Here is a 12910-nt window from a genome sequence, read left to right on the forward strand (position 1 = left end):
GAGTTTTTTTTTCTCTTTCTCTAAATAAAAATTCTCATTTATTCGTAGCTTAATGGTGCCCGAAAGCACCAACTGAGAATTGAACATTTGGTCAATATGAGGCACTTTAAAATCCGATCACGTCAGACAAGTATGCTCTTGCATTGAATTATGTACAGTTGTTTTTAAATATTTAAGTGTATTGATTTGCTCAAGTAAACGTTTGGCATACATTTCCAGCTAAATGATCCAGGAATTATGTAGAATTTGTTGCATCTGAATTCCTTTTGCAGAGACACTTTATTACATTTTAATTTGTATTTTTCTATAGCAATATTATAACAGGTATACAAGTTGTGACGTAAAGGACAGATGCACGTACTCTTCACTAACAGTGAGAACCTGCGGTCAGAATAACTGTGTAAGATAATTAGCTGCAGCCTGTATGTAATCCTAGTCACAGCCTGTCCGATCTGAGAGTTAGATAAATAGTAAATGTGCTGAGAAGACCTATTCATGGGGTATAAATACTCACAAAGCAGACTCAAGTTAGTCAGATAGTTTTCTCATTGTAAATGTGAAATACAACTGCAAAAGGTCAGCATCAACATAATTTGTATGATCTCAGAATGATTACATAATCACACCACTCCCAGGATAATAAGACATAAATATAGAAAAATATGTAATATAATATATATATATATTTATATACTGTATATGCATATAAAACTAAGTATCAGAAAGAGAACATAGGATGTATCGACATAGAAACGAAGTGAAAATACAAAATAGTAAGAACACAGCATTGCCCCTGCTTCAAAATCACAGCAGGTTGTACAGCAGCAAAGTTCCCCATACTGTTCTTTGCAGCTATGGAACAGGGGAAAAACAGTCATGTCCTCTTAGCCAAGAGAAAATCCTGACATGAACAATCTCTAATGACTTCACTCCGAATTAGGAATGGATCCTCGGTAAGAACGGCTTGATTTCAAGTGAATTTCAGATTTAAATATCTCAAAACGTACAACAGGAGGAAGATGTTTACTGCATTTGGTTGTCATGACACCGCTGTTTCTAGAGATGGGCGTCAGGAGTTCTCTTGCAGAAGAGTGTGTCAAAAGCAAGGTTAATAGCTACTGTTTCAGAGTGACCAACACCAGCAGCAGCACTTCTCGTGACCCAGCAGTAGGAATGATTTTTATTTGGACGGAGTTCTCAATGTAAAGTGACAACGGAGGCAGTGGGAGCTTTTATCATTTTTTTTGCTAGTCTGTAATATACAGGAAGTAAGTTGAATTGCATGTCACTCATAAGGACCGCTCTCATTATCACTATATCCAATATGGATTACCTACCAAAGAGTGCCATGTAAAGGAAAGAGGCAAAACATCACCCAGTAAGTGCTGGCAAACATATCAGAGAGGATCCTTACTTACAATAGGCTTGACCTTAGAGGAGGTGGTCACACCACATTTAATCATCATGCCATTAAGCCCCACTGACGTCATAAATGCAAGAACAGTTCCTATCTGTCATCTTATTCAATTCTAGGAATCAGTTGCCCTGTTACTTTTATACTGCATCTTAACAGTTTCCTTTTAAGTGCTTTATAATGATAGACACCAGGCAATGTCAAATCTTCAGACTCCAGACAAATCTGGCCCAAAATGCTCCTTAATCACTTTCCAACTCAGCTTTTTTCTCTTTCTAAGTATACCTTTTTAATCAAATAGCTTTCCAATCTGTGGAAAACATGTATTCACCTCTTTTCCTTTTAAATATATTAGAGCAGAAACTGAGTACTATTCAAAAGGCCTCAAAGATACCAACAGAATCACTTGCAGCACCTGTCCAACACCCTCTGATGTCTTTAGCATCATAGCTAACAACACTTTCCAGCCCCACCGACAGACCAAATAACAACCAACAATTTCTCACCCAAACTACCAACACACGTCAAGCAATTCATGGATGCACAACAATTTCAAGAAGCATCATCTATGCCTCTTTAAAAAGCTGATTTACATCAGGTAAATCAGCTTTTAAAGTACTTTGTACTTTTGCCTACAGGAGAGAAAGGGGCCATCTTTAATAATATTCTACAAGGGGAGTCGATACAGTCCAGCAAAGGCTTGCATACAAATTCTGGCCTAATGACTGAGTTTGAACTCTTCAAACAAAAATGAAAAACACTACTTCAAAACTCCGATACCATCATCAGCACACATCTGAAAGCCTTTACCGAAGTGTACTGACTGCTGTTCTCGACCATTACTTTTCCTTTTACATACTAAACAAGCTATTTGGCATGACCACAGAGTTAAACTTTGCATAACCAAGGCAGAAATATAAACAATAGTGAGAGGCCTTTAGCGGAACATTGGTCAGTTATCAAACTGCATAATGCAGTGCTCTCCAAACGGGCCACAGAGAGCCATGTGTAGGCAGGTTATAACTCTGAACCAAAACACTACGACAGGTGATTTTACAGCTTCACACCTTCCAAAAGAGAAGAGGAGCTAATCAGTGAAAACATCTGCTGTTATGTTTGGCTGGCTCTTAAAGGCAACTGGATGGAGACCACTGGTTTGTATGAAGAGGTCTCAAAGCTGGAACGGTTAATCCTCTTTGTGTCAACCTACATGTCAGTATTCTGTTATAATTTATATTGATCACTTTTAAGGCAACAGCGTCAAAGGCTCAATTTACATTGAGACACTTCTATGTAAAGAAAATGTGATTAGCTTTACTGTCACATATGTCACTACTTAAATCTCTCAAGTTTTATGCTTAGTAGCATAAGAGCAGTCCCAGGCCAGTGCTGCCACATTAAGGCATGTCAAATACTTTTTCACACTGGAGTAAAGAGCAAATCTCTGCTAACAGTTGTGAAGGACGGGTCACAGAGGCCCAGTACCCTGCCGGTGCTGGGGGGGTCGGGGGGTGGGGGTGGGGGGGTTGCACAGTGCACAGACAATGTAGATTGTGTAATAAAGACGGAAGGAGAGAGACAGAGTTGTGAATGCAGCATAACATCACATAGAGCTTGCCACCCCATCCCATCCCTCAGTCTAACTACTGAGCGTCCTCTCAGTACAGGATGAGCGGGTTCAGGCTGGGTCAGAACCGGGAAGGACCAGGCAGGAGAAGTAGAGCCCAGTCCTGTCAACACTAGGAGAGAGTTGAGAACGGGGTCGGGCTGGAGTTGTTGTTGTTGTGGTTGGCCGACTTGACGATAGTGATGACACTGGTGGTGGCCACCTTGCCTGGCGAGAGGGGCCCGCGGGTCACAGTCCGGGCAAAACACTGCAGGGCCTCGTACTTGGCTCGCAGGGCATCCAGCTCCAGCCTCATGCTGGCATTCTCGCGGGCCAGCTTGTCCACCTCGAGCTGCAGCTCTATCTTTTGTCTCTCCAGCTCCTCCTTCTGGGTGACACGTTTGATGCGGCAGCTGGCGGCGTAGCCACGGTTCTTCAGGGTCCTTCGCCTCTGCTTCAACCTCACGACATCGTCCTTGGTCAGCCCACGCAGGTGCTGGTTGAGCTCCCGCACGGACATGGCCACCAATTCATCGTCGCTGAGTGCCGGGGCATTCTCACCCACCTCCTTCTTGACCTGCAGGACACGAGCACCGGATGAGGAACAGCAACATGTCTGAATATTAACAAAATCCACATTTCTCAAACTTCTCACACGTACCTTTAAAGCTTTGCTCGTCTTAAAATGAGTCGTCATTCCCTGCATGCAGACAACTGGCCAGAATCTCACAGAAGACACACTGAAAAGAAAAAATAAATAGTGAATCACAACATTATCAGTGGTAAAATGTGACTGAGAACATCTTTTTCTAGTTCAGGTACAATTTAAAGATACTGACACATTACTTGACTATTTCTGTTTAATACTACTTTAAAGTATAAAAGGGAATCATTGTAATTTTCAGTCCACTACATTTGTTTGAAAACTTAAGCCACTTAACATATTAAGATTTTACTGACAAAACATGACCCATTTTAATATATGATTCACTGTTAGAGATGAACATAACAAAATAGTTAAAATGAGCTCCCCTCTGACAAGATACATTAAAATGCTGCTCACATCTTTATGCATCCGTAATAATATTATTTCAGTAATATATAATAATGTCACTGACAGGCCACTTTTTCTGCATAATAAGTACTTATTATATCATATATTTTAATTATGTTTTGGCTGAGAATAGTATTTTACATTTAATTTGATTTTGAACACCGTAGTGAGCAGAGTTGTGGACCTGAGTCACATGACTTGGACTCTTGGAGTCAGGCTTGAGTCACAAATTTGTTGACTTTACACTCTGCTTGCCAAAATTAAAAAAGACATGTAACTCTGCTTGGACTTTAACACCAGTGACTTGTGACTTCACTTGAACTTGAGCCTCTTGACCTAAAAATACTTGATACCTTCCCCCAAGACAATTTGGGAAGAGAAAAACAATTTTCAAGAGAGATATTTTTCCAGTGTGAGATGAGTTTAACACAAGACAGGACAGAAACATACCAATTCTGCTGTGATACTAGTTAATAGTGCTATATGTTATGGAAATACAATGTCAGCACTACAGTTCAGTCACAGACAGATATAAAATAGCATTACATTTGAAGAGGAGCCATTAATGACTTGTTTGGGAGTCGAAATTTAATGTTTAGGACTTGTAACTTCACTTGGGATTGGTCAGCCTTGACTTGGAACTTGCCTGACTTGATTTGGGACTTGAGTGCAAAGACTTGAAACTTACTTGTGACTTGCAAAACTTTGTCCCACCTCTGGTTGTGAGTAATAAAGTACTTTTAAAATATTTGATCATTCTACTTAAACACCAGATGTGAATAGGTCTGCTACTAACACATATTTGTGTGTGTTGCAGACACCAAGCACGACATAATATTGGCACTCCTCCCCACTAATTCACTTTAAAGACACCACAACAACATTCCAGGGTTGCGTCATGTGTCAATATTTATGTTTGCATGTTAGAGCCACAGATCCCAGCAGAGGGCAGCATGACACCACAAAATCCAAGCACTGGCGCGCGCCTATATTTACTTGTTGGAGGAGGAGGGGAAGGAGGGCGCTGACAATGTAGTTCACTAGACCAAGCAAGATTAGAAACAGGCAGCCTCTGTGCCTCTCTCCTCATACAACTTTGCATTGAGGCTCTACGGGCCCGGGCAGTTTTTAGAAAAGCCTCTGTGTACTCATTACAGCAGAGGCACATGCTTTCCGGACTGCTGCCATGGCCAAAAAAAGCGAGAGCGCTGAGCTGTGATCCTGTGAGAGGCATACATCCCCCAAGGCTCCATTTCAGGACCTGCAGACCAGCCTGACTACGAGTGCACTGTTCCATGCTCGACTGCTGCCATGGAAACGCCCTGCAAATGGGGCGTGGGAGTGTGAGTCACATGGTCACCAAAAGGGTAAACAAGTCTCATTCATAACCACAGCCTATACATAGTACAAATAAGAAGCACTAACTTGTGCTGATAACTTAGAAAGGCACACAACTCCTCAATCTGTGCACGACATTTCTCTTTACTCCCTTTAAATCCAGTCTCAGGTCATCTTTATTCCCCTAATCTGACGTATCCACACAGCTCTGCCTCCTCATCAGACGTTAAAACAGAACATCACATCAGCATAACATTTACAGTTATGCTGAACTTTACAGGGCCGTAGATACGCATGTGGAAAATTCCTGGAGATAGAGTGTCACAGAGAAATAGTTTCCTTTATAGTCACTGATGTATTTTTCGCTGTGAGACAATGTAGTCTATCGATTTAGCGCTGTGTCTTGCTGGTTGGATCCTCTTACACTGGGCTTTCCTGAGCCTCTCTATGCCCTTATTTAACTCTGGTGGATATATTTAGCTCTCAGTGCTGACACAAATTTCTGCCAACTAAACAATTTAAGTGAGCATGCGATAAGTGATACCTCAGTAAGAGTGCAAATATTCTCTGCAGTCCTGTTAGCTGCAGCTATCATGGGAGAAAATGCTCTGGGTGTGGCTGTTCTTTTTGGGATGTTTGTCACATTTTCACATGCTAAGGATACATTGCAAATACAGGATTTTGAATCCTGATTGGAAGACATAATGCAGCAGATATGAAAAACAACTTTGTTACTCTCCATTTTTGATGGAACCTGAACATTTGCCATTGTTCTTATAAGAATTTAAAGGAATACTTTACCCACAAAATGATCATTTGTATATCAATGACTCAGCCTGTGTAACATTGAATTCCTGAAGAAAACTTTACTTTTATTGCATACATTCACGGTGTACAAAGAATCCAAAAACTGAGAAAATTCTTAAAGAATTGAAGTAAAAGGGGTCGACGTTTAGTAACAGCAAAACTACAACAAAACATCAGTTAACAAACTCTCACACAACTCGTGCAGTATAATAAAATCTCATTTATCCAGTCACATGCTCAGTACTTTGCAGGCAGGCAGACAGCCCATTTCAACTGGGAACTAAAATTGAAACTTATCTATGCTCTCTTCAAAGCCAGACTCCATTGACAAAAACACCTATTTTACCTTGCTGAACAGCACAGGAGCTGCTGGTCTGCCACTGCCTCCATCTGTTTGTTTGTGTTATTGTGTGACTCTGGACCTCTAAAAGGGTTTGTTCAGACTGTGCAAACTCACACAGTAACACAAACACACTACAAATTGAGGCAATGGTAAACTAGCAGTTCCTGTGTTCAGTGAGGTGAAATTGGTGTTTTTGTCAGTGGAGTCTGGCTTTGAAGATAGAGCACAGATAAGTTTCACTTTTAGTCTAGTTTCCTGTCAGAAGGGGCTGTTTGTTTGGGAAGAACTGAGCATATGACTGTATAAATGAGACTTGGATTATACTGCCTGAGTCGTGTGAGAGTTTGTAAATGGATGTTTTGATAATGCGGTTGTGTATGACTTCAATTCATCAAGAATTTTCTCATTTTTTTGGATTTTCAGTTCAATGGAGGCATGGAGGAAAACATGTTTTCTTCACAAATTCAGCATAACATGTGGGTGGGTAATTGAACAAATGTCCATTTGGGGAGACGAAGAATTCCTTTATATTCAACATCACTGTCTAGAGAATAGTTTTAGTATTTTTTGTGACAAGCATAATGAACCTCAAAGGCTTTTCCTGTCTTGGAACATAAACAGATGATAACTACATGTACCAACCAAAAAAACTAAACCCAGAGCCACATGAACTCATGTTTTGACATTTAGAGAACATCTGCTGCTCTCTCTGGTGTCCTTAGTTCATTTTACAAAACATACAGCAAAGAATTGCATAATTGGGATTTCAGAGACATCAAATAAAGATGAAGAACTGAAAAAACACCGTTCCTTGAAAGCAAGCTGGCCCAAACAGCCTAATTTAAGTGGCATTGCATCAGAGGGGGGTCCCTGGGTATATTCCTTGCAAAGATCATGGAAAAGTGGCGTGTGGGGCCTCCCTCTCTTCATACAAGAGGCCTCCAGCTTGAACCAAGAGGCCAGGTTGTTTCCCTGAAATTCTTTAGGCATGTGCTTATGTTTTTGCAACTCGCACAGAGACAATGTTTTCCTGATCAAGATGCCAGAGTTTCCTCAGAGGACAAAACTGCAATTATAGTACACAGCCAAATCCACTCTTTATGATTTTGCCACTCAGACGAGACGGGCATATTTCACAACAAATCTTCCGGCTATAGTTGAGAAAACAACTCATATTAGGTTTTTCATAACAGTAAGAAAAGGAGTCTGGGAAAAATACCGCAAAGAAAAGCCACAGATGGTGGGTAAAGAACAAAACCACATTCCTGAGTGAACACACATGTGCAAACCCTCACATGCACAATGCAGGCAAGTCTTCACCGAAGAAGGAACATTCAGTCTGAATATGTCCCGCGATGCACTCAGCCATGGGGGTGGAGTTCAAACGATCCCACTTGTAAAACAACGGCTTCGAAATTCACGAAATGTCTGGAATTCAGAAGCGTCTACCATCTTTCACTTGCCCAAACAAAGCAAAGGCAGCCTGTGTGCACAAGTGTGGAGTCAGGAGTCCAATACCTGCTTTCTTTGTCGGGTCTATCTTTCATTTTCATTTCAAGACAACAGAAAATAATGTCATTTCTCAACACAATCCTCCGATGACAAACTATTTATTCAGCAACAATATTATCACTAAATGATGACAAAGTGTCAGAGCCAAGGGATGACGTGAGAGTAACTCCTGAACTGTCCATTACAAACACCATACACACATTCCACGACTATGGTTGTGTGTTAAGCATGTGTCTTATTTGATGTGGAAAGCAGAATGTTTTCTGGTTAACCTGCTACTTTGTTCTCCTCCGAGTGTACACATTGCTTTGAAGATGTACTGACCATTTCAAGACTATTTTTGAGAATGCCTAAAAACACAAAACCAGAGACGGCATCATTTTTACTTAAGGCACAAACAAATTCAATGCTACTGTGAGACAATCAGTTTAATAAGCCTGTGTAACATTTGTTCACTGATACCAAATGTTTACATTTTAAAGCCAGGCATCTGGTCAAGTTCAAGGCTGCACTTCAGTGACAGCAGGTAACCGTGGGGCCCAGCCTTCTCCTAAAATAAACAGCATATCAAAGACTTTTGCGCTCCTGCCCCAGGGATAAATGCAGAGTTGGTTTGTCTGGACTTACTGTTTACCTTCTCTTTTTGTTTCAATTTGGGAGCAGGGTGAGCAGAACGCAGAAGTGTTGCTGCCCTTGACAGCCTGATAACACTCCTCTGAGAAAGCTCTTGCTTTTCTTGCAGTTTTCTCAGGGAGGTGGAGAGATTTCTCCACAGACACGGTGCGCGCGGCACTCTGCTCTTTCTCCAGCGCAGCACATTTGGTGGGATATTATGTGAGGGAAATGGAGAGCATAGCTGAGCAGTGAGTCATGCTGTTTACTGGTAAAAGCGACGACCAGCGGCAGGGAATCACACACCCTCCCGATCTGACGTTTCCTGGAAAATCCCGTTGTTTCGCGGGGAGGAAGGAAAAGTACAGAGAACCTTGGAAATGGTTGGCATGAACACCAGAACTTTTGTGCGGAAAGGGAGGAGAACTCGCAGAATATCTGAGCAAAGATATTCTCCCAACCACGGACGCTTGGACTCAGAGAAATGTCAAGAATGCAGAAAACACAAGGACATACCTGTCCCACGATTCACTACCTGGAAACCAATACTGTGTGAATAATAGGAAAGTATTAACATTCTGTGTCCAAAAAAAAAGCATGTGTTACATCACATCCCTCACTTCCCAAGTCCTTCATTTGAAAATAGTGTTAATAAAAACACAGTAGAAGCCACATTTCAGTGCTTCTCCTTCAAAACAACTTGCTGAGACACATGGATGGACAGGATGTGACATCAAAGCATGTGTTCTGAACGCTGTGGAGCTGTAAAGTGTTTGTGTTGCTGCCAACATGCAATCTGAGTCACGGTGGAATCAGGAAGTTGCCAAGGAAAAAAGATCAACAACTGGATCAGCAAGTCAGCCCCAGTGAGAACCAGCAAGGAATTCCCAAATAACACGACAATCCCACAGAATAAATAAATGAGTAAACCTGACACTTGCCACACCTCTGACCATAATGAGGTGAACGCAGCGGGGTGAGATTCGGTCACACTGACAGGAAAAAAAAGGCAGGATGCAAATCACTGTGGGTGGCAGAGTGAGCAGTCTCAGACATCATATAACTGTCAGGGAGTCACTTTGGGACGGATGCACCACAGGCCTGTTCACACATTCATCTGTTATTGCCTGTATACACTCTGTTTGGCATGTTCAGCTGTGGATAAAATCACAGGCGTCCAAAGTCAATAATCAAACGTCGACGTCTTTCTTTCCAGTAAGAGGAGCAAAACACATCATGGCCAACGTGTTCTCTGTGAGTCACAGCATCACAAACCGCAGCTATTTCACTTTCACAATTCTCCACCACAAGAACATTTTGCATCCTGCTACGCTTTCATCCATCACTACTGACCAGCCAGAAAAACAGAAATGGCACATATCTGGTGATAATGACACTGTGTCCTGTGTTTTTAGGGGAATTTCTCCCCGTGTGCCTCGTCACTGTCACAGATGAGTCAGCCACTGTTACTTCTCTATCCAAAGAAGACATCATCACTTTGGTGATTGAACCACATGTTAACCTCATGACAGAGGAGTGCCCCCGCTCCCACTGTCTGTCTAAAAGCAGCAGACACTGCGTGCACCCACCCGAAACAACAGTGAATCACAAAAGTCTCTGAGATACAAATCTGTGACCCCTTGGAGACAAATATGTTCCATATAGTCATCACAATGGCATTAAAAGGTCACGAATCCAAGTTGCTCAATAAAATGTTGATGTACAAGACAGTCAAGCAGTATCACTTCTGGGGGAAAATTGTTTTGTCATTAGGTAATGATAACAATAAAAAATAACACACTTTCAGGACAGTTTCCTTATCTTTACCCAAGTCATAAAGATTTATGTAGACAAGAAATGATAGCTAAACTGAAAGATAACATTTAAGATAAGATTTTCCTTCTTCCTCAGTGATTTATTGTTTATGGAAATATGCGCCCCTCCTGCTGTTTAGAGACTGCTTGTTTCTCCTGTGTAGAGCCAGTCAGCCCTGGTGGTCTTACTTCACATCGTGCCCTTTGTCCCACATGTCTAAAATGCAGACCACGTGTTGTTTCCAATGTCAAAAGTAGGCTGGTATTTTGCATTGTAGCAGCCCAAATGAAAACCAGCGTTGAAATGGACAACAGAGCCAGAAATAAACGGGATGAGAGAATGTTTTACATGAATTAGTTTGTCAGACAGTTTATTTTACTCCCATTTTTTAACCAAAAAGCTTATTTAAATGCAGAAAGTGGGCTACAAACAAACAAAAATCACTATTTTATTACCTTACAATAAGCTTACTCTACAAAATAGCTGTGTGGCACTCAGTTATAAATATATAACAGTTTTGTAACAGTAACTTCAACATCATTTTGTAACATTTTAACATTACTGTGGCAAAATAGTGTAATATTTCTTCATTAAATGTCTTAAATACACGTTTTCTGTGCTCGTTATTGATTAAAATATTAATTATAATTTTTATAAACTGAGACAGCCTCTAAGATTGCACTCACTGAGAAACTTAATTCACTTAATTTTTTTTTAAATTCCTAGCTGATTTAAACGACTAGATACAAGCAAAAAATATTTAGTTAAACAAATTAGAAGCAAAATTAGCTGTTACATTAATTTTTCTTTTTTTAACACTTTTTGCCCATTTCCCCCCGCTTCTTCCACGCGACTACACCGAGCTGTGAGGCACTTTTCTGGGCGCTGCGTTACCAACACAACACGTGTCCACGCGACTGAAACAATCCACAAAGTCAACACCAACTTTCATAAGCGGGATCAAAAACTTATCCTACGTGACGGGCGCAGAATCCCGTCCGCGTGCGCCAACATGTCACCGTGTGTGACAACTTCAGCAAATTTCGAAAAGGGATGTCAAAACATCTTCCCATTAAAAAAAAAAGAAAGAGAAACACAAGCTCACCTCTGTGGACGCGGATATCTGTGGACCGTGATGCGTGAAAACTGGCAGAGTGGGTTTCCGACACAGGCGGCGGAGTAACTTGACACAGTGGGTATAAAACCGTCCAGCAGCGGCCGGGCAGCGGTGTATCCTCGTACTAAATTAACTACAAAACAACAACAATGTACCAACATTCCACGCTCTGCTTCCGCAAGCACTCACGTCACCGATTCCTCGTGACCGCCCCCTCCATTCATGAAAATAACTTTCTGCTTACGTCAGTCTGGGAAGAGGGAGGGAGGGGGGTGCGCGGGGGAGGCCATAAATAGAAGATAGATATTGCTGGCGACTGCTTTTGCTTACTTTACAAAACTAATCTACAAATTCAGCTCGTGCTGCCATTATTAGCTCAAAGTACTCAGACAAAAAAAACTTTAAATTTCAAATTAAGCCTCCCAGTCTGCTGCCCCCCCCCCCCCCCCCTCCCTTACTATAACTCCTTTATGGTTAGGTCCACACTACAAGTATTCAAAAATGTGCATTAACTGAGAGAAAACAGCGACCTCCTCCCTCCGTCTGACTCTGGAGCAGCAGCAGCATTCCTTTCCTGAGGAAAGTATGTGGCGTAGTAGCCCAGCAGTCACAGGATTTCTCTTATTTTAACTTCCTTGCTGCCTGTAACGTCACAGGTTATTCTGGGTAATTAAGTACTGAATGTAAATATGTTAAGTCAGTTGCCTTTTAAGGGCTGCTTCACTGTTATGGGTCTCCCCTGTTCATGTATCCAATGTACGAGGGGCTCGGTTTTGAGTGTAGAGCCTGTTAGAAGCAGATGCAGTGTGTTTACACTATAAACACAGTGGGCTACACAGTTCAAACAAGGATAGAAATGAGGAGGAAAATGCACTTTCACATTTTTTTCTGCTGACTGGGGCGGCAAGACTTGGAGCACAGATTCAAAATATGATCCTGCGAAAAGCCCAGAAGTTTCTCACAGGATACACTGTCACTTATATTAGTAATAATATGATGAATTGCAGAAATACACAAACAGAGAAGCTTAATATGTGACTGATTTATACAAGGAGCAACATCCTTTATCAAATTTAGCAATCACAGGTGCCAACAGTGTCAAACACCTTCTTTAAAAAGTATAAACTGTACACTGTAATGGTCCATTTGGCACATACAGACACACATCAAGTTGAACTCAGGCTTTGTGGGACTTGTGGTTTCAGACTTGAAGCATTTTAATCGCCCCTCTCAGGCCAAACATGGCTTCATTATTGAATATTTTTTGTTCCGTGATGGTTTCTGTTTAATGG

The 12910-nt window shown here is 41.4% G+C and overlaps 1 protein-coding gene across 1 annotated transcript; it reads right to left on the reverse strand.

Moving 5' to 3' along the window:
- Positions 1-2911: 2911 nt before the first annotated feature.
- On the reverse strand, positions 2912-11815 carry mafk (v-maf avian musculoaponeurotic fibrosarcoma oncogene homolog K). The gene is made up of 3 exons (XM_033645952.2): positions 11607-11815; positions 3682-3760; positions 2912-3597 (listed from the first exon to the last, which is right to left on the reverse strand). The coding sequence occupies exons 1-3, from the start codon at positions 11777-11779 to the stop codon at positions 3154-3156; spliced, it is 696 nt and encodes a 231-aa protein (XP_033501843.1). The 5' UTR covers positions 11780-11815; the 3' UTR covers positions 2912-3153.
- Positions 11816-12910: the final 1095 nt, after the last annotated feature.

This window comes from Epinephelus lanceolatus, chromosome 18, assembly GCF_041903045.1.
Source record: "Epinephelus lanceolatus isolate andai-2023 chromosome 18, ASM4190304v1, whole genome shotgun sequence".
NCBI classification, from domain to species: Eukaryota; Metazoa; Chordata; class Actinopteri; order Perciformes; family Serranidae; genus Epinephelus; species Epinephelus lanceolatus.